We start from the raw sequence: 22,914 nt of genomic DNA on the forward strand, positions 1-22,914 counted from the left end.
GCCCCTGTTGGTCAATGGCACAACTCCTGCTGATTTTAATGAAAAGCCTGAGTTCCAGGAGCTCCTTAGTACAGGGAAGGGAGAAAGGACATGTTCCTGTTTTAAGAAACACAACTTCAATATTGAATTGAACATTCAGTACTTGTCACATGGTGGTTTTGGTGCTAGCCCAAGTACTTTGACAACTTGCGTTTTGGAGTAGTTATTCCTGATTCAGACTGCATATTGAAGATGAAGCTACATACCCATATAAACCTGATCCTAGAAGGTTTGACTAGTATAACACCACAGTAGGCAGACAATATTGAAGCTTGGGGTATGGGGCAGTAAATACCCCAGTTTTTCTGGTCTTAATTTAAAGTTTTAAAGCTTTTCCAAGTATGAATTTCTTTGTATTTTAAAATAAGCTCCGCCTTTTTTGGTTGACCTCATTTGTCCATATTCCTTTTCACCAAGTCTCATGATAAAGCAATCGTAAGCTGCAAATAGCTTGTGGTTTTAGAAGTGCTTCCATTTTAGATGCTTTTAGAAACGCTTCTATTTAACTGTATTGAAATTTGCAATATGTTTTGAGTTACTTTCAGGTAATAAACTCATCAACTCTAAATTCCATGTTGGTGGATAGTAGCCAAGGGTTTCATATTTGTGTGTGTGTAAAATAGAATATATTCACTTTTATGCTTCAGCTGATTTCTGAGAAAAAGACTCCACTAAGTCCCTATAAATATCAGAGTTCATAAACCGAGGGTAAGAGTCTCTGTGCATTAAAGTGTAGATCTGAAGTTGTGCATCATCAAAACTATGTTTTGATGGTTCCAGCATATTCCTGTTGATAAGGTCCCTTACTCTGGAGTCCAGACTGACCTGGGGGGGAAAAAAGAAGACTTTTGTTAACAGTGCACAAGAACTATCTTATCTAGCTACAGCAAATGTTGGAAGAGGTTAATGTGATTGTCATGGAAATGGTGAACCTATATAGGTTGTGTGTCTTACATTGCTGGATCAATTAAGGATGTTCTTATTCATTTACAGAGTATTTACCACTGACATGTCAACACCCCCGTGATGCATTTCTCTATCACAACAGTCCTTTTGATCTAATGATGGGTTCCACTTACATTTAATTATGTTGTTTGCAGGCATGATTGTTTTAAAAGCGAACCTACAAAACTTATGACCTACTATGACAGGACAGTGTCTATTGGGAAGAAGAAAGAGCCTCCTGACTGGGTTCTAGAGAAGCCCACTCATGAGGAAAGTGCTTCGATATATGCAGTTCCCAATTTTCCCATTGAGCAGAAGCAGCATCTTGCACCTTTTAGGGATCTGTTTCAGAGTGTTGCTACTTTGGGGGAAGGGTTTTTCAAGGAGCTCTTCATCTACTTTCCCCAGATGGATTTTTTAAAAAATGAACTTTATTTTAGTGTGCTCTTCACACTGAATGTGTAACTTAGATATAACAGTCATAATATCATAATTGAGATATATGTCACCAGTCATGCTAGGTATTAGCTTTGTCTTCTTTTTCAGGTTCCTTGGTTCAGTAACTTCAGAATTTAGGATACTAGACAGTAGTCTACACAAACCTCTCTTGGGGAGAGAATGGAAACGTAATCTTCATATATTCGCCTTGCTTTCTCTTGAATGAGATTTTTGTTGGTTTCTCGCTTTAGGTCTTCACATGCCATCCAGAAAAGCATGTTTTCTTCACTGAATTCTGTTCGAAGAAACTCCCGGAAAGCATTCCTGCCTGCTGGTGTTCTCATCAATTTATCAAATGATTGGCCCCAGGCATTGACTTCTTCAAGAGTAGGGGTTGAGCTTGGATAGAAAAGAAAAATAGTTGCATTTGGAGAGAAGGTTTGGGTGAACCCCTCCCTACAAGTAATTTGTCATAAGGTACTTATATGCATCTGGTGGCAAGGATCTCACGTAACCTATTGTGCCACTTTGTCACTAGAGAACTTTGCCATGTGTGCCTGATCAGAAATTCGTGGGAGGAGTGGTAAAGTTTAAGCACTTGGCACAAGTTGCAGTTGGCTTGCTACATGGCTAAATGTGTCCTATGGACAGTTCCCATTGGTTAAATGTCCACCTGCATTAATCTGTAATGCCTGCAACAGTGTTATTTTAATTATTGCACCAATCAGTACCACATCCTACTGTGTTTCTCTAGAACAGAAGCTGCCTCAGATATATGCATCTGCTGCATACATTCAGCTGATGTTATTAGGCCTATTTTCCATACTGGGAAGCCCTGCTGAGTCTCGCCCAGACTGATGTAGCCCAGCATCCTGCTTTCCCATAGTGTCTAAGCAAATGCCTCCAGTAAACCCACAAGCAGGGCTTGAAGACAACTTGTTACTCCCCATCAACTGGTATTCAGTAGCATACAGTCTCTAAATATTGAGAGATCCACATAGCTATCATGGCAAATAACCACATTACCTTATGAGTTCTGCTCAGTAACAAAACATGACAATGGAGACTGATGTCTCAAACTTTTCTGGAGAAATGTCTTTGAGGAGAGGGGGGGGGGAAAGCAAGTATTAACTTTCATATTTCCACAAATATATGGAAGCTTGTGTATGGGTTCTGTGCAAGCAGGTATGTGTGTTACATGTGTATTCAGTGGTGGGAGCCTAGATGTGCAGATACTAAATGTGAAGCAACTAAAAAATGAAATTAATATTGGTCAATATTCTATATTGGTTCGGTATTGATCTTACCTTTCTTCACAGTAAGGAATAATTTCTGATCTGAGTTCATGTGCTCTTGCTCTGTCTTGATTCCTAACAGTAAGACTGCAAGGTAACAAAACATAATTTAATCAAACTGAAAGAAGGGGGGAATTGATTTGTATTTTTAATTTTGCTCCTCCAGATTCTGGAGAATTCATGTCTGAATGCAGATTTCAGCTCAGCTTTTTCCTGTAGAAGACCAGCACTGTAACTTCTCCATGGCATTTCTTCTGGTCAGAAGAAGAGATCAGAACAACAGAAAATTAATCTAACTTTTTCAGTCTCCAGCAAACATATCTGGCTCTTGTTCTTTGTAGAACTAAGCAGTTTTGTCCACCTTATCTGAAAAGGGGAGGCAAATGAGGGGAGGGGTTTTGGCACAAGCTGTTACTTCTCTGAAAATCTGTACAATTAAACAGAACCAAGAACCACTACCACTGAAACATAGTAGATAAGTCTACAAAGAATTTACTGCACCTCAGAACAAACTTGTACTCTGATGCCATAGTCCAGACCTCTGTGAAAGTTTTGACTACAGTCCCCTGGGATCCTGATCAACAACCCCACATATAGCCCATCACCCAGAAGAGTGAATCTGTAAGCTTGGTATAGGAAGTGGGTGGAATCTTGAAATTAGTATGAACAGCAATCTCATGAAATGGGTCAGAAAGACTATGTGTACCGCCATTTTGACTGATCCAGACTGGATGATTCCATGCAAAATAGCACAAGAGGCAGTGTTGTATATGCCTCACAAAATGATAGTTCTGCCCTTGATAGGGAAAGTTATGAAGGGGAGACCATTTTAACATAATCGTGCAACTAAAAGTATCATTAATTCTAAAATGCTGAATGAACGAATGGGGGGATATAACTCATAGCTTCCATCAACAAAAGGCCAGCTGGTGACTGTTTTTTTTCTCCTTCGTTTAATGAAAGAATAAATTTTTCAAAGTGTTTGAATGCTAAAGAGTTTATAGCTTGGAACGTTATTGTAGCTTCTATTCACAATTTTTTTTTCCTTTGTAAATCATTTGAGGAAATGTTTTCTATAGATCAGGCTTATAAATAGATCAACCTGAATGCAGTTTGCTTCACATTTCTCACTGCTAGAAAACAGCTATTTCCAAGGAAATAATGATTTAAAAGTAGGAAGAGGCTGTTCTTTGAAACCTAGTTCTCGAGCTATTTTTAAATGCAAGTGGTAGTTCTTAAGCTGTGTGAATATTGAGTAATTTTAATCATCAGCTGAGCAATTGTTTGTTTTCTCCCATGATACTTATGAATCCAAAAACGAAACATTAGAGAAAATTGGATAATTTGCTGCAACTTTCATATTTGATCTCAGGGAAAATGATGTATCTCTTATGAAAGAATTCATTGTATGTTTTCCATTCTCTTTTGTCTCACAAGTGCACGAGCAACCAGCCGGGATTTTAAATGGCTTGTTAACAATACTTCAATACATCAGAAAGATTACTTGTATCAATTCACAAAAATTCTCGCACTAGTAAAGTCTGTCTAGCAGTGAGTTCTTGAAGGGAACTACTCTTCCCTTGCAGCAAGAGCCAGCGGATTTCATCCCAGAGTATTCCACAAGCAATCTCATCTGGCCTGAGTACTTAAAGATTGCCCGGTACCACTGTAAACTTCTGCATGTGCATCTTTGCAGCCAAGGGATGGCAATAATTTCCTATTCGGCTGGAAAATCCAAGTATTTTTTTGAGCGTGAGCAATGCCTTATGCTGAACAGATAGGAGTAGGTGGGCTTTGTGCACTGTCCAGACTTCATAGGTATTAGATGTACACCTGGCTTTCAGAAACTGCTTAGTGTAGGTATGACATGAGGCTCTAGTCTATGACCATAACAATAATTTACAAATCTGACTACTCCCAAGTATCGGGGACCACTTTACTGCTCCAACTCATTGCAATGGTGTTGGGAAGATAACAATACTGTGTGGGTTGCAGTGATGTGGCAGGCATGCTTTATGATCTCTGCTGAATCCTCTCTGTGAAAGTCCCAAATATGTCACTGTGTATGTCTAAAATTTTCCCTGCCAAAGAAGTTTCTGTTGTTCAGAATCTTCTCTTTTGAAGATGGTTTCAAAGCAAAGTAGATAATTATTGCATAAAGAGTATTGCTAATGTGCCCTGCATTCTTGTGAGTTTGGGAGGCAGTAAATATGCTCCCTGTTAAGCCTGTACTCTGAGACATTTCTGGGGCATTAATTTGATGCACACAGCCTAATCATTATTTATGGCTGTTTATTATGGTTGTTCACATGGCTATCCCCTTCCCCAGAAGCTTTCTAGTTATTCTGAACAAAGTGCTGGTGCTTGGCTTGGGACCAGGTACTTGATTGCCGTAAAAGATGGGCAGATTGATGTGGAAGAAGGCAATGTTTTTGTGTCACCCACCTCATTCCCAGATATTGGGAGTGCAGGGTGAGGAAGTGCATGTGGGAAAAAGGCAGACCGGTTCATCTCCTGGCCCATGGGCCACTGCAGCACTTGGGGGGGGCAATCCGGGCCCCCAGGGAGCCCCCCATCTCCAGTGGGCCCACTGGAGACCTGCTGGAGACCTCGCTGGCCCGACATGACTGCTGGTGGCAGTGAGGGGATTGCTGGCCTGCAGACTCTCCTGCTCTTGCGGGGGAGTTCTGCAGAAGCCCCACCCATCCTGCACACTCACCTGGTTGGGGAGGCCACAGCTGAGGCAGCAGGTCGGGTGGGGGTGAGTAATCACCGCTGCTTGAATGTGCTGCTTGGTTTGCTCTGTGTGGGGAGGGGAGTGGGCGGGACCTGAGGGGAGAAGTTGAGGGTTTGTTAGCTTTGGTGCTGTGGGGGCTGCTGAGCGGGAGGGAGCAGCAGGGGTCTGTTTATGACATGCTGGCTTGGCTTGCTTTGGTGGGTGAGTGGGAGGGAGAAGCTTGTGAGATCCTTATTCCTTGCTAACTTACTCCTTGTGAGTGGGTGGGTGGGTGGGGGGCTCCTGCAAGTTAGAAACATCCCGTCCCCCCACTTTTTCTCTGTGGCTTGTGAGATTCTTATTCTGGGTTAACTTCTGCGTCCTGCTGTATTTGGGTAAGTGTGTGCCTCCTGCAATCCACAAATGGTGGAACTCTGTTGGTTCTGAGATACTTGGTTCTGTGCATTATTGTAAAGTGCTGGGGGGTTGGGGTTGGTGGAAAACCTTTTCTCATGTGTTTCTACCTTCCTGGGCTGAGTTTCTGCCTAGAAATATTTTTCCTCATGTGTCCCTGCCTTGCTAAGATGTGTCTCTGCCTAGAAATATTTGTATTATAAATAAGCTCAGTAGAATTCATTCTTTCATATTAGTTCCATCTTTGATATATTCATTTATGTAAATATAGTCAAATTTGAAATATAAATTGATTCTTTTTTTCCCCTGGCCCCCTACACAGTGTCAGAGAGATGATGTGGCCCTCCTGCCAAAACATTTGGACATCCCTGTCCTAGAACAAGGGTGTCAAGGTCCCTGGGCCAGATGCAGCCCATGGAAGCTCTTTATCAGGCCCATTTGATAGTTGGACTCTCCAAGCACCACTCTCAGCTGCTAAGTTGCGAAGTGATGCAGTGGCAGAAGTGGCACTGCTGAAAGGATGGTGCTGAGAGAGCCCAATTACCACATTTGGCCACCTTTTCAGCAATGCTAATGTGCCACTGCTGAAAGGATGACCTGCATGATAAGTGGGTTCTCCCAGTGCTGCCCTTGCAAAAACACAGCTTCTGCCAAGACATCATTTTGCAGCTCAGCAACTGAGATCAGTTGACAGTGGTGCTGGGAGTGCCCAACTATCACATGGGCCTGATGAAGAGCTTATATGGGCACATCTAGCCCATGGGCCTTGACACCCCTATTCTAGAAGATAATCCAGGCTGCCATTCTCCCCCAAGCGCTTCCTCGGATGGAAAGAGGCCTCAGAAGGTGAGGAATGGTATGGGGGAGGAGGCAGGCTAAGAGGAGTGAGAAATGGAGCAGTTGTAGATGTACTTGGAGAGCCCAATAATCATGCAAGCTGCCCTTTCAGACTCACTGCTTTTGCCAAGGTGTTAGTTTGCAGAGCACTGCTGAGCAGAAGTGGTGCTGCTAAAACGGCAGCCCACACAATAATTGGGCTCTTCCGTATCTTGAAAATATGATCAAGGTTCAGCCACATATTTCCTTTTGTCATTTGCAACTAATGAGCTCCTCAGTGAGGAAAAAGTGCTTATTTGTGGCAATCACCTGCTTAATGACAGCAGGTACCATTCTGTTCAGCCCACTGTATGAAACAGGTTTGACACCCTGTCCTAGAAGATGTTTTAGGGCATCAGCTCTTCTCTGTAAGAGGGAGGGAGGCATTCATCATTGATGGGTAGTCCCTCCCACTGCAAGAGGCAGGGCCAAACTGGATTTGGTCTCTTCCCAGGGGGAGGGCTTCCCAGTCCCTGGTTTTGGCTCTGCCTTGTGCAGAGCAGGTCGTGTGGAAGCTGAGCTCTGTCCAGCTCAGTGGTCTCCAAAATTCTTCACCATTTTCACCTTCCCTCTTGCCTCAACTGCTCCTCTCCCTCCTTAGCCAGGAACAGGCCTGGCACGGAGGGTTTAGGGCCTACAGGCCTCGGTTCAGACCTACGGGACTCAATAGCTTCCCAACCAAAGCGGGAGACCTGTAGGACCCAGCAGATGCTTCAGCACAGTTGCGCAAACTAGCAGCCGCAGTTCTCCGCAGAGCAAGGCCTTACCAAGAGAGTGCGGACAAGTGTTTCCCCATTTCCTAAGCTGCTGCTGCTTAGAGCCTCCTAAGGGTCTGGAGTGGCGGTGAGCCCTGGACCTTGTCATGACCATGCCTCTTGTGGCAACAGGTACAGCACTGTGGAAGAGTTCCTACCCAGCACAGTTCCTCCTGCATTTCTTCCAGCCACAATGGACGAAGGTACTGGGGCCAGCGGGTCATTGGCAGAGGGAACAAGGCAGGGTCTAACCCCCCCCCCCAACCTGGGCAGGGAGCCAGGAGCAGTAAGGGCAAGGCTCCTAAAAGCAAGCTTGCAAAATTGGTCAGAGATATGGTGGATGGGGCTTTAGAATTGAGCATACAGGACATCATTAAAGCATGCCAAGCAGCGCCTGTTCCCCCCCCCCCGTACCTCACAAGACAAAACGCAAGAGGTCGCCCAGCCCCTTTTCTGCTTTCCTCATTGAGCTTTTTTAAAAAATAAATTCAAGAAAAGCTTTAGCAAAAACCAATAAGCTGCTGTAGAGGAGGCAGCAGTAGTGGCAGGAAGGAAAGGGAAGGTGTGCATACCAACAAGTAGCTGGCTTCAGGTGCCATGGAGAACCTGGGCTGGCCTTGCTCCAAGGCCTTGAGAGCAACTTGAGGTGGTGCCAACCCTGATCTCTTTAACTGGAGGTGCCACAAGCTGCAGCTGGGACTGGGATCTGAATTGTTCTATATTTCAGTGAATTTAATTGTTTTTTCAGCAATACTGTGTTGTCCTTTGTCACCTTGGGAGTCAGGACACAAGAAAGCTAAGAAACTTGCTTCATAGGTTCCTCTCCTCATTGCAACTGTCATCTGATTACCCAAGGGGCAAGTGTTTCTATTCCCATGATGACTAGCTGTCCTCTCCCCACCCCTTTCCCCTGACATTTGAATACTGTTGAAAAAGGCCTACCAAGAGCAGCTGCAACAACAGCACCAACAGAAGCAGCAGGCATTGGAGCCTCGATTCCCTACCCCAGGCTGTGTCTGTATGGCGCCTGAGGTCTCTGGGGCTGCAGATGTCTGCCGCTTGCGCGTCTCCATCCGCTCCGATCCCATGGGCTGCAAGAGGGAAAATTTGGAAGCATATTAAACTTGGTTGGGATAAATTCGACCCTGGGTTTCAGTAAGAAACTGTGCTTCATCCACAAGATCTGCACAGAGTGGCTTTTCTTCTGGTTGTTAAAGGGAGGCGCGGCCTCTTGAGCAGTCAAAGCTTCTCATTTAATGCAGGTTCCTAACTGGATGAGGCGTCTGAGATGGCAATGCCTTTAATACCTCTTTGACTATTTTATTATACTAGTTTGCACCCTATTTTACAATCCTGTTCATACACGTACAAGTTTGTTGCAAAGATTTTGAAAAGGCAGGAAGTTGGGCAAGACTTGCCAGGTATTCTCCATCAGAAGGATAGTAACATTAGTATCAGAAGGATATGTGAACTTTTCCTTGACCCCAGAAATTGAGCTGGGCAAGGGAGACAAGGCCAGAGAAAGACCACTTGCTGCTTGCCAGAAGATATTTTGCTACAGACAGATGCCACTATGGGTTTATTCCTTTTCCTATAAACTATCATGAACACGGATTTCTCTGGAGTCTTTTCTAGAGGCATCGGTCTGCTACTGAAGAAATCATTTCCCTTATTATTTATTTATAGCCCACTTTTCCCCCTTTACTAGAGCTATGGTCAAGATGATTAGCAGCACTGTAGAACAATATGATAAAAATATACTCAAGGGGACAGAAAAGAGCAGCAAATAAGCAGCCACTTGGAAGTAAAAACACACACACACAAACAAAATGCCTGAACGATTAACCCAACAGCAGCTATGCATCTAGGGGCAAGGAGTTCCCCAGACTGAATGCCCCTGTGGAGAAGGCCCTCTCAGGCATCTCTGCCAATAGCAGGAAATGGAACAAGGTCCACCCAGTTGACTGGGATGGACAGTGTCATGCAAGAGGACACAGTCCTTCAGTCCAAATGCTCTTGCCCCAATCTATTGAGGGCTAGAAAGGTCAAAACAAGTGCTTTGAATGGCACCTTGAAATAGATCTGCCGCTAGTGCAGCTGATGAAGCAAAGATGCAATATGCTCTCAGTGTAGCCTGCTACGCTTGATAGTATCTGTTAAACCATTGGAAAGAGGGTTGCCGACATCAGCCTGACATATGGTAGCGAGAGCTATAACGATTATTCCCTGTAATTGGGAGAGGGTGTTGGGAACTGTAGAGATCCCTAACCCCTTCCACTTTTTAAAAAATGCAATTAACAGAGAATGCCGGTTTCTAAAATAACCTGAAATAATATGAAAGAAAAGAAATCAATGTGGGAACGAGTGAAAGCCAAAATTTCCCTCCTGGCTTTCTCCTTTGTGTTGGTGCTGCCTGGCAGCCCCTTTGTTTAGGGAGAACTCTGGGCCTGGTGCACATGAAGCACCTGCTGGAGCTGAAAAGGACTGTGTATGTATAGGCCTGACAAGATGATTGGGCCTGGGCTTTATTTTCAATAGTACTTTGGTTCACACAGTGAGCGAGAGCTATAATAAAGCAGATGACGTATTGTTGTATGGTACTTCATTTCATCTTACTTTTGGTTCCTAAAATTAGGCAGAATTGATCTTGAATGAATATGCAGGGAGCAGAGGTTTAAGGACGGGGGAGGAAAGACGTGGTTTGTTCTTGTTACAGAGATCTTTTTGTCTTAGATACACCATATCCACATAACTTCCTTGTAATGAATGTTATTATTTAATGTTTTAAGACACAGGCTCTGAGCTTATAACAACTGCATGCAAAGAAGAAATTCAAATGTCCAACTTTCCCAGCTTGGACATGTGGTCCATGAGATTCATTCTCTGCTTAAGTTTGAACTTTAATATGGCAAACTAGAACACACATCAATCAGTTAATTTCACAGGCTAACAGATGGACAGGACAGAACAGCACAGAACAGTGGCACTATAAAGGGCTTTCCCAGCAGCAAAAGAATGAGGAGAGATGCAAAGAGAGGGCAGACAGTGAAGGGAGAGCAGGTAACAAGGAGGAAAGAGTCAAAGGTGAAGAGGAGGAGCGCTGAACAGGAAAGGAAGGCAGGGCAAAGGGCACAGAATGGGAGAATGTCTTCTGGGCCTGGAAAGAAGCTAAGGGCTGGCTAAGATCTAAAATCCCCTGAAGAAGACTGGACCAGGTTGGGGGTGGGGGGACATGGCCACCGGGGCCTCAGAAGTCTGGGAAAATGAGAAGTGGGTAGGAAGCCAGTGAAGCAGAGACAGTCCTTTTGGGGGCCTCCAGTCAGAAGCCCTAGGAGTAGGCATCAACCCACTGGAGAGGCTGAAGAAGGTCTCCAAGGGACCCAGAGTATGACCCTAAGAGGGATCTGGTGGAGTTGGTTTTGCAGCAGATGGCTTGGGGTCTGAGGTAGGGATACCGGATACAAAGTGGAACCGAGTGCCTATACCTTTAACCATTGTATAGCTGAGGGAATTTTGGCAGGGGCAGCTTTCTAAACCCTTCCATATTGAGGTGCACCTGCCAAAATTGCTTCTATACAATGGTTAAAGGTACAGGCACTGTGTCCCCATTTATATTTGGCAACCCTACTCTGAGGTATCCCAGGAGGACATGCTGTACGACAGACAGAGGGCCTCTGCATAGGACATCAGGCAAGCAAAGCTTTGGCTTTGGGCTTTGGCCAGGGCTGAAGAAAGGAGTGAAGTTAACCTAAGGGCCAACCCCTAGTCCTTTTCTGTTTGCCTACTGTTGAGCCCAATAAACAATCTAGAACAGCACAGCCTGTGTCCCAGCTGCTGTGTCAATCAGCTTCATGAGTCCTCTGGAGGTAAAGCGCTCCCCTGGGACAAGGCAGTGGACATGATAGCATGCCTGTGAACAACATCAGTAACTCTGGAGCTGAAGTCTAAGAAATTGAGCTGGTTTAAATGCAAGTGTTTTGGCATATAGATACCCCTGTTGTGAGTGTAGCATACTGAATCACAGAAATCTAAGTTATACTGAGTACCTAAGTCAGAATTCTCAGCACAAACTGGGAGTGGCTCTCCAGGGTTTCAGGCAGGAATGTTTCCCTACACCATCAGAAGCATTCAGGGATAGAGGCTGGAATCTTCTGCATACCAAGCATGTATTGTCCCACTGAACCACGGCCCTTCCCCTCAGTCCAATGGGAGTGCTGGCATTTTCCTCTTGATGGTTAAGGCCATCTGGTCTGTTGCATTTGTTGTGGAGAGTAAACATTGCAAATGCTCAATGGAACCTTAAGCTTTTGTTAGAGACAGATGTTGGCACGTGGGCTCACTGCCAGTGGTGGTTGAGGTTTAAGCCACTAAGCAGTTCTTTTGAACGAATTATTCTTCTGTTATTTTTCTTTTATATTTTCTGCCTTCTTTTTATTTCACCCAGATGGAACATTCGGGATTAGGAAGGCTGCAAGCTGAAGTAAGTCGATAACATATTTCTCATTGAATAATTTACTTTGAGCATAGCCTGAAAAAGGGCAGATGTGCACTTTGGCTTAGTCTGCAATTCGGAGATGGTCATAGCCAATAGGAGATGTGCACCATGGATAACGGTGCACAATGGTCCCAGATGCATTCCCATACGTATACCAAAAGAGATGGAACACATATCTCTAAGCGCAATATATACTGCTAATGGGGGCTGCAAGCAGTGTCTCGCCACCTGAAGCCAAGTGTACATCCCTCTGCACAATGCACACATGCCAGTAAAGCCCATGTCCTGATGCACACGTGAAGATATGGGGTTTCCAGGCTGTCATGAAGAATTGCACATAGTGTTTGGGCATTCAGATAGCAGATCCACACACATAGCAACTTGTTGTACATAAAAATCCAACAAGGGGATTTGCATGAAAATGTCATTCTCTGTGCAGATACACTATTCTTCCTGGATCAAGAAATTTTTAAAAAGGGAGACGAGTCTCTGGTAACTCATACATTCATAAACTGTAAACAGAGAACTTAGGAATGCTACATCGTTTCAGCAGCACTTGTTTATTCCGCTTGCAAAGTTCACACTATCCTTCTATTCCCTAAAGCCCAAATCAGCAAATCACAGGGGCACATGCTACATCGGAAAAATGTGAATAGCTTAATTGCCGACATTTGAGACTCCTTGTTAATTAAAATGAAGGATGTGCTTAATATTTTTGCTGGATTGGAATCTACATGTACGGTGCTCATTTATTTCCTGAGGCAGGGGGTGGACTTTGAGAGCCATTCAGTATGGCTCTTGGGTGTGGCAGACTGAAGCTATCTTATGTGAAGGCCCCTCTTTAAGACCCTTATTCTTCTCTTTAAAACATCTCACTGTTTTTTGGCTGCAGTGAAACATGTTCAACAATTATCCTTCAAAAAGCTGTGTTTGAAACACGGTAACAATAGGCCCTGTGTGTTTCCAAGATACTTTCCTTAACTGTGTCCTGCTTGTCCTAGGACACTGGCTGGAGAGGGATGAAGTTATTTGGCAATGAGCCTTCAGCTCTGAGGTACCCTCACACAGCTGCTCCCACCAGTGTTTGGGGTACCTCAAAGCTTACAATGCTGCCTTCTGAAAGCTAGGCACCTCAGGCAAAGTAGTAGATGCTGCTAGTTCCACCTTTGAGATAGGACCCTCTGGCAAGATGTCCGTGAAGGCACTTCCAGCAGTAGGCCTTCCTTCCCTTGCACACCAGCAACTTCTCCTCACAATCATCATTGCTGCTGTTGAACAGAGAATCAGACAGCAGGTGAACAAAATGGCTGGGGACAGGCAAAAGGAAGGGCACTCACTTCAGAAGGAAAGAGCAAGAGAATAACATTGGTTGCTGCTCCTTGCCACAGGTGAGCAGGCAAGCCAGCCAGCCAGTGGTGACCGTGATGAGCAGCTGCTGGGGGCTCCAGGCACTTCTGGGGCACTGGGGTTGCAACATGGTCTCAAGGATACCAACCCTTTGATGCCAGTCCAGGTAATGGGGCATCCAACTAATTGAAAAATACAATGAGAAAGCCCTCTTCTAATCAGTACAAACATGGAAGCCTAATATTTAAGAACTATGTATAGAACTCGAAACAAGGCTGCCTACTCCTCCGTCTGTCTTCTCTTTCACCACCTCATTAGGACAGTAACTGTGCAGAGCTTTGTTCTTCTTCACACATCAAAGCGTCTCATGACATTGCTTGGAACTGGAACACACCCACACAGTGACAAAGAGCGGTATAGATCCCTTTTCACAAATACTCTAAAGCCTGTATTTGATTGCTGTCAGATTTTGCGTGACTCTAACAGCATGAAGAGTTTAAACAGGGACAATTATTACAGCTCAAATTTAAACAGCTCAAATTAAGGCTGCTTTTTTGCGACACTGTGCTCCTGCAAGTCCTGGGAGTTTCCCTGGGACTAACTATATGTTAATGTTTTCTGGGTTGCACTGGAAAAGGAAAATGAAGCTCTCAAAATAATGTCATTAAAAATGGTTGTAGAATCTTGGTCTCTGTCAATAATTGTATTTGACTGAAATGTTTTAGTTCAACAGGCTGTGTGTATTTATCATAGGAAAAAATGCAGCATAGTAATAGATGAATACTTCTGTCAGTTTCACAACTGACAGTGTGAACAGGGGAGCTGAAGAGACAGCAGCTGATGTCTGCTGAGCCCCATCGGAGTGTAGGGTAGTGAGTGTCCTCTTGCCACCGGCTTCATTGTGAACAGTCTCCACAAAGTCAAACTGACTGAAGCGTGAAGTGATTCACATCCCTGAAAAGGCCTTGACAGCTTAGAGTGAGTACTTGAACCATGTGGTACTATATGACTCACATGGTGTTCTATGAAACGCTGAAATCTGACTCAGATCATAGAGCTGGAAGTGTTAGAAATCAACTGACATAGTGCTGGTCTTCACCCTGGAGTCGCCATCAGGGTGACTCACCATGGTGTGTGCATTAAGCACTGATTCATAGCCCTTTCCCTTTTGGGTGCCACTGTTAGGATCTTCATACTGCTATGCTCCAAACATTTGCAGGTGCATATTTGGCTGCACTGGCCAATGGGTAGCCTGTCTCCAATCTAACCTGCACAAGTCAAAACAAGACATTTCCACTCAGCCTTACCAACCTCATGGGCTTGTTGTGAAGATAAAATGGGGATTAGATAATCAGGTATGCAAGTTTAAATTTATTGTAGAATTGAAAAAATGCAGTACTTAATAATAATAATAATTAATAATAATAATAATAGTAAATAGATTGCTTTAAGCTCTGTCAATCTGCAGATTTGCTATGATGTCATCAAGCCAGACCTGGAGTTACTGGCAATTCTGCAAAAAAAGTGCAAAGACCCATTCTATTGCGTCCACTGATTTTTTGTGGGGAACCCTGGTGGTTTTTTTTTATTTTATACTTCATCTTTAGATGTTTAGATTTTATTTTATACTTCATTTTTAGATGTACTGTTTAATAGAAGGAATTATTTATCAGAGTCCCCAAGTTGGTCATGTTGCAAATAAAATACCTTTGAAAAGTCTTGCTGCCCAAAGCGGAGACATTTGAAAATGCTAGTTATTGCTGGGGCAAAAATGGGGTGGCTAAATAGGATGAACAACCTAATCCTAACTAAGTTACAACCATAGAAGAGAGGTTCCACTCTCATAAATGCCCATATGGCAGCATGCTGTGCGCACTGCTGGTGACCATTTTGAAGCCACCACTGAAAATGGTGGCAGTGGCAGTGGCCCACTGCCACTACTGGCTACCCATGGAAGAACAGGTAAACTGATGGAGAGGGCAGGAAGTGGGAGGAATGGGGCAAGGAGGGGAGGAATGGGGGAGTTTCTGGGTGGGAAGGGGGAGGGCAAATGGTGGAATGGGGAAGGGAGAGAGTGGATTCCAGTGGCAGTGATTTTGCTGGAATCCTATCCCCATTCTGTCCCTTTCTCTCTACCTTACTCTCAGACTTATGCTAGCAAAATAATTTGTGCTGATCAGGGAACACCCAATGGGGAAGTGGAGGCTTACCCCAAGGTAAGGGAGCAAATTGAAGCCTCTGTTACTGTCACCCCACCACAGGATGCAGTGAGCACCCTGATGGCATGGCTCAATTGGTGCAGGGGGAGTTAAATAGGATTGGGCTCTAAGTAAATAAATTTTCCTGTTTAAGTAGTATACCATGATGTCATGGAGTATTACAATGTCAATAGCAGTATTGAGACTATATGCGTGTTACCATTTAAGATCATGTAAATTTAAAATGGAGGAGAGACTCTGTATCTGTAGTTTTTCTCCCAGAGAGCAAACTCCCCTCCTACAGACTACCTCTAGATTTATATCTTCAAATTTTGTTTTGAAAAATGAAATGGGGGAAGAAGTCAAATCATAGTTCTACTGTCCCAATTCATCTTACTCCCCTTCCATTTTGTGGCTATTAAAACTTTGAAAAATACCGTACATACTCCATGTCACATCTGGTTTGCAACAGTTCTAGAACAGTCAACAGTTCTAGGTCCATGCTGAACTCTAATATTCCTAGTTGAGGGCCCAATCCTATCCAACTTTCCAGCTGCAGTGTAGCCACAATGCAGCCCCAAGGTAAGGGAACAAATGTTCCCATACCTTAAGGAGGCCCCAGTGACTGCCTCTTCACCACAGGATGCAGTGCACACCCCACTGGCACAACTGCACCAGCACTGGAAAATTGGATAGGATTGGGCCCTGAGCTGGCAAGAAAATGTTGCCAAAATAAAATACAGGTCGGCCCTCCATATCCGTGGGTTTTGGACCCATGGATTTGATCCAACATGGATGAGGAGGGCTGGAAAACCAGAAGTGCTTTTCAGAGGTCTTTCAGAGACCTTCTAACGTATGGGGAGACTTTGCACAGCCTCCCAGATGACCTGAAGGGTCTTCTGGTCACATACAGGAGGAAAAGGTGGGCTGAGTCTGCAAATTTCATTATCCTTGAGTTTTGGAATCTGCAGGGATTCCGGGAATGGATTTCCCCTTGGATACCAAGGTCCTGCCTGTAGTTTTTTGGGGGAATATAATATGTGAGCAAACCAAAGCTGCAGAATCAGCAAGAAAATTCCTCTGGTAGACTGTACAAACCTTCATATTTTGCTTTTACAAAAACTGCTGCTGCAAATGATCATCATAGATTTCAAATTCAGAATACCTTTATTGGCACAGAAATACAAAAATATGACTTAAAAAAAAGATTAAAGTCCTCAACTACCTTGAATTAGCAGATGCAGTGGAACGTACCATCCTTCTCTTAATAACTAATTTCAAAAAAGTTGCCACTTTCACAGTTAATTCAATATTTACACCAGCAAGGAGAAACCAAATTTTTTCTTGATCAGCCCAACCCTCCTTCTTTTTGAGGAGTTCCTTTCAGTATATCTGTACTAGACGAAGATCTTTATAGAGTGGGCAATATAATCATTATAGTTACTCTTATCTATGGATACATCTCAGGGCTGCTATCCAGACTTAAGGAGACACTAGTTGAAACTAGAAAAAAAAAAACTCTTAAAGAGGTTTTAATTAAGTCAATTCTTGTTGCGTTTGCATATTTTTGTATAGCAGAGACATTTTCTTTAACAAAACTTGATAAAGCCCTATTGTTACAATGAATGCACTACTGTTATAATGGGTGGAGAATATTGCGTGATTTTTGCACTTCCTTGTGGGGTGCTGTGTAAGAAGAGCTGGGTCACGTCCTGTCAGCTAGATGGGTGACTGCCAGAATGATCCTATGGGTTTCTACTCAGAAGTAAGTCCCATTGTGTTCAATGGAGCATACTCCCAGGAATGTGTGCATAGGGTTGCAGCCTGAGATTTTCTCACACTCTGACATGACCACGAATGGCAGTGCTTGACTTGTCCCAATAGTGAACGGGAAATGTTTCCTTTTTCTGAATAAAGGACTGCTGGCAGGGTATATGTGTGTGTGTGTGTGTGTGTGTGTGCGCGTGTGTAGAGGGGACTAAACCTCTCCCTGCCTTGACTCCTGCAATTGAAGATCAGCTCTGTGTCTTTCTGCACCACATCCCGAGTTCTGTATCTTCGGTTATGCCAAGGGTGTGATGGTATTTTAGAAACTGGATTATCTAATTGTGTGTGTGTGTGTGTTTGTGTGTGTGTGTGTGTGTGTGTGTGAGAGAGAGAGAGAGAGAGAGAGAGAGAGAGAGAGAGAGATGGGTCCTGAATATCTTAGGGAGCACCTCATTCCATGTGAAATCCCTCCCTCCAAAATTAAGATCCTCCCATCAGTTCTTGCTCCATTTTCCATCAGTTAAGGAGGCTAGATTGTCCTGATGAGTAGCATGGCTTTTTGGGTGGTGACTCTGTTGAATTCCCTCCTCACTAACTGAATAAGAGGTGTGGTTTAAAGTTGTGGATCCCTTATATTTAGCATGGAGAAAGCACCTGTCCATATTCATTATTTATTAAGAGTTTTTACATCTGACTTTTAAACAAAAAAGTTCATCAAGTGGCACAATAAATAAATAAATAAATGTTCTCACCTCAAAAGGACCCATAATCTAAAGATGCGAAAAAATATGCTAAAGAGGGATACTTCTTTTTACCCTACTAAATATAAGAGGGCACTACTATAAGCCATTTCTGTTCAACAATGCATACCTGCAACAGGGATCAAATATGTACATCTTAGGGCTGGACAAAAATGGGTTAAAAGGTTATTCTTTACCCTCTCAACAGGGGTAACGTAAGTGTCCTTAACATAGTATCACTCCCAGTATCTGTTGCTACTGTATACTTTAAGATCTTCTATTGTTGTCCTTGCAAAATGCTATATTAATATTTTTTACAAATCATAATAGGTCGGGATGGTTTGATTTTACTGAACCATATTAGATGATTGTTCTGTCTATTGTTGCCATTTTAAAAGAATAATAATTGCTGATTTTAGTATTAAAACAATGGTTGTATTATTATGAACCACATTGAGAAAAATTCTGATGGGAAAAAGGCATACGAATGTTGTAAATACTGCAAATTACACACAGCTGAACTTGCCCAGCATTTTTTGCTCGGCAAGCTGGCAAAATGCTTTGTGGGCAGCTAAACTCATTGCACAGATAAAGGGATTTCAGTGCGTGCTCTCCTAAAGGCCACTTCTAAGTGGTCTCACGTCAAGTCCACCGAGAAGCCAAGAAATTGATTTTGGTTATCAAAAAGTGTGTGTAGTTAAGATCTTTCCTAGCTTCTTGGAAAAAAGATAACAGATTATAAGCATGCCATCCCTGCTCAATGAAAAGCAGAGCATGACAAGATGAAACCCACACACCCCCAGTTTGGGCACAAAGTATAGCATTAGGAGAATGAGGCTGGCAGGTGAGGCAAAAGTGGGGGGGGGGGAGACCAAGTGTGACAGGAGGACAGAACTTGTAGAAGAGGGAAAATGGGCAAAGGGAACATGGGCGAAGAGGGGGAAATATTCCTTGTCTCCTCCTCTAACAAAACCCCTTCCACATCTGGAGTAATTATATGCTAATACAGTCTATGGCTATTATCAGAACTTTTTCCCCACTGGGTCATCCTCACTGGGACATCCCATTGCTATTTCTAGCGCACCTCAGCTCGCGATGGTGGGCAAGCATCTCCCCTTCTACCTCGAGCCTTGCGAGCTTGCTGGGCTGGCTTCCTTGGCTTGGAGAATGAGCACCTGCCAATGGGATTGCCGGGATGCCGCCACGCTCGGAGGCTTCCTCCAAGGGCATCCCTTGCCTTCCTGGTGAGTCGGAGCTGGCTGGCACACCTGTACTTTGCCGGAGCAAACTGGGTTACCTTCTGAGCTTCTCATTTCTGCCCCTGCTACCAGAGATGGAAGAGCTGGAGGGGGCAAGGAGCTCGTGCACAATGAGGCCCCAGGGCCCTTTTTTTTAGCTCAGACCCCCCCCCCCCAAGCAGGAGATACTTAACGGAGACCCCATCTAGGAGACCCGTCTTGGCTCAACTGTACCACCAGCCTGGGATCCTAAGATAGACCACACACAGATAGACCATCCTTCGCCAAGGCATCTGGCAAACCTGACATGCCCTGCGATGGATCTCATCGGAATCCACGTGCAAAGTGCCCTGCGCTACAATAGCTCCTTCAAGTCTCTCATCCCCCCCAATCTGTTTGGCCTTGAAGAACCCCAGAGACATGTAGATCTGGGGCGGAGCGACTCTCTGATCTTCCTGGCTGAACATCCCAGGAAAGGGTAGGGGTAGTAACCCCTTCAGTACCCCGGATAGTACCCCAAGCAACTAAACAACCACACGCACACACACACAGGCACATTCCAACCAACCAGGCACACACACCAACACAGTCGCGGTCACACACCCAGCCAACACTAGGCGCACACACTTTGCCTTGACTGCTGTGCTGGCACACAGAGAACAATGGAGTCCCTTCCGTGCGCCCGGCGGGCTGAGTCTGGGCACGGAGGCGCCCCGCGGGAAGGGACGCCGGGCAGGCGCTACTTACGCTCTCCCCCTCGAGGTCGGGCGCCGGGTGGGAATCTTTGCATTGCTCGCATCCGTTGGCAGCCAGCTCCTCGGCTGGGGACGGCGGCTCGGCAGCCATGCGCATGCGCTGGGCTGGGCTGGGCTGGGCAGCGAGGGTTCGGCCAAGCCGCCGCACGCGGGCTGTGCTGGGCTGGGCTGGACTGGGCTTCCCTTCCTTCTTTCCCTTCCCTCCGGCCGCTGCCGGGCCGCTGCTCCACTCTTGCCGGGCGCAGGCGAGGCAGCAGGAGAAGCGAAGCGCGGGAGCCCGGCAGGCAGCGCGCCTCCTGCCCGCGCTCCAGCACCTCGGACAGCTCCGCGCTTCCCCTGCCCGGCTCGAGCCCTCTCCGCGGCTGGGAGCAGGCACGGGCACGTGCGCGCGCGCGGAGGCCGGCCCAGGCGCCGGACATCTGGAGGGAACATCTGCAGCAAACACATCGCGAAAACAGATGGGAGGCAGGGAGGGGAAGGGGCGGCTCCGCGCCGCCGAGTCCCCCGCAGGGAGGAGACCAGGAGGCACAAACAAGCGTGTTTGTGTAGGAGGCGGGCGGGGCGGGGCGGGGACGGGGCTCGCGCGCTCCCTGCTGCTGTGCGGGAGCCTGGCGAGGAGGATCCCTTTCCTGGCTCTCCCTGCCCGCCTCCGTCTCCTTGCCTCGGGATCGTCCCTATACGTGGATGGACTGGAAGGCATCAATGACTGCAGTGCCTTCCCTTGCCTGTCTCACCCCCCCCCCCACGCTGGATACACACAGTGGCAGGGCGCACAGGAGTCACTGCATCTCTACCGAACCGATCATCTATAGATCACCTATACAGCCTAGATGTACTGACTATGGCAGCCATTTTCAACCACTGTGCTGTGGCACAGTGGTGTGCCACAGATGGTCTGCAGGTGTGCCTCAGGAGTTTGGAGGAGGATCATTTGTTAGTAGGGGCACTGGGGGATGTGAGCCCCTGCTGTCAATGCGGTGTGTCAAATTGTCAAAAAACTGATGATATGCCTTGTCAATTGTCAAAAAACTGATGATATGCCTTGACAATTTTGGTGCCACGTCAGTGTGCCATGAGATTAAAAAGGTTGAAAATCACTGGTCTATGGCAAAGATCATCTATAGATCATCTATACAGCCTAAATGTATGTCTATGGCAAAGATAGATCATCTATGGATCATATATGCAGTCTAGGTCAGTGGTTCCCAACCTTTAGGAGCCTGTGGACCATTGAGGCAAACATTGGAATTGTCGTGGACCACATGCAACCCCCTCCATCCCCATCACACACACACACACAAAATACAATTCAATTTGGTAGCCCATGGGGGAGTGCTCAGCAAGACACTGAAAATGTCAGTTGTGGGGGGTCCATTCTCTCCAGTGGTCCATGGGGAAGCATCTCACTAAGTGAACGCTCCTCCACAGACTACTAGAAAGGGTGGAGAATGAACCCTCCTTCAGCTGGCACTTCAGCAAGCACTGGCCCATCAGAGAGGGTGGAGAACGGAATACCTATAGCCACAACTGACACTTCACTGGTCCCTGGAGGAGTGCTCACTTGGCAAGACACTGAAAGTGATCAAAGGTGATCATCCTTTTTTCCTGAGACCTTGTGGACCACTTCTTAGGGTCTCACAGACCACCTGTGGTCCCCAGATTATAGGTTAGGAACTATTGGTCTAGATCAGGGGTGCCCAAACCCCAGCCCTGGGGCCACTTGTGGCCCTCAAGGACTCCCAATGTGGCCCTCAGGGACACTCCAGTCTCCAATGAGCCTCTGGCCCTCCGGAAACTTGCTAGAGCCCGCACTGGCCTGACTCAACTACTCTCACCGTGAGGGCGTTTGACCCCTCATGTTCGCTGTGGGATGAAGGCTCCCGCCACTGCTTGCTGTTTCACATCTGTGATGCAGTAGCAGCAGCTAAGAAAATGCCAGCCTTGCTTTGTGGAAGGCCTTTTATAGGCCTTGAGCTATTACAAGACCTTCATTCATTTACATAAGTTCCACCTCTAGTATATTAATTTATGTTAACTTATGTAAATTTATTCAAATTCGAAATGTAAATTAATTCTTTTAACCGGCCCCCCTCACACACAGTGTCAGAGAGATGATGTGGCCCTCCTGCTGAAAACTTTGGACACCCCTGGTCTAGATGTTCTGTCTATGGCAAAAGTCATCTATAGATCACTTATACAGCCTAGATATAGTGTCTGTGGTAAAGATCATCTATAGATCACCTATACAGCCTAGATGTACTGTCTATGGCAAAGATCATCTATAGATCACTTATACAGCCTAACTGTAGTGTCGGTGGTAAAGATCATCTGTAGATCACCTATACAGCCTAGATGTACCGTCTATGGCAAACGGGAGCCGGCCACGCTGTCTAATCTAGCAAAGGTAGGCCAATACATCCCCAGCGGTTCAAAAGCAGTCCCTGTCGCCAGCGTTGCGCGTTGGAAGCGCTCTCGCTCGCCAGCTCCGCCTGGAGCCCGCCGCTGGAAGACTTGCCTTTGGAAGGGCCACTCCTCGGCCCACGCTCAGGGAGGGAGAGCCGGCAGACGCACGAGTTCCCCCGCCAGTGCAATTGATCAGCCACAGAAATAGCCCTGGCCGCGTCACTTCCCCTGCTTTTCAGGAGCCTGAGTCAGCCCGGGCTCCCTGGTGACCGGGAGAGGCGAGCGCGCTCGCAAGCAGCGATCGGGACAGGGCGCTTCCTGTTGTGAAACCCGAGAGGCGCAGGAGAAAAACAGAGCGGCGTCACTCCCGACCCCACCTCCGCGCCGGTCCAGTCCAGGGACGGAACGGTGCCCCCCGCTCGCACACCCAGTCCCAAGGGGCTCAGCCTGCCCTTCGCGGCTCTGCTCTTACAAGTCACTTGAGAACTTCAGA

General features: G+C 45.8%; 1 protein-coding gene across 1 annotated transcript; it reads right to left on the reverse strand.

The window, feature by feature from the left end:
- Positions 1-675: 675 nt before the first annotated feature.
- RGS20 (regulator of G protein signaling 20) lies at positions 676-20,109 on the reverse strand. The gene is made up of 5 exons (XM_066625113.1): positions 20,011-20,109; positions 8,421-8,569; positions 2,730-2,804; positions 1,587-1,821; positions 676-864 (listed from the first exon to the last, which is right to left on the reverse strand). Exons 1-5 carry the CDS (start codon positions 20,107-20,109, stop codon positions 676-678), a joined length of 747 nt encoding a protein of 248 aa, XP_066481210.1.
- Positions 20,110-22,914: the final 2,805 nt, after the last annotated feature.

This window comes from Tiliqua scincoides, chromosome 4 (genome assembly GCF_035046505.1).
Source record: "Tiliqua scincoides isolate rTilSci1 chromosome 4, rTilSci1.hap2, whole genome shotgun sequence".
Taxonomy (NCBI): domain Eukaryota; kingdom Metazoa; phylum Chordata; class Lepidosauria; order Squamata; family Scincidae; genus Tiliqua; species Tiliqua scincoides.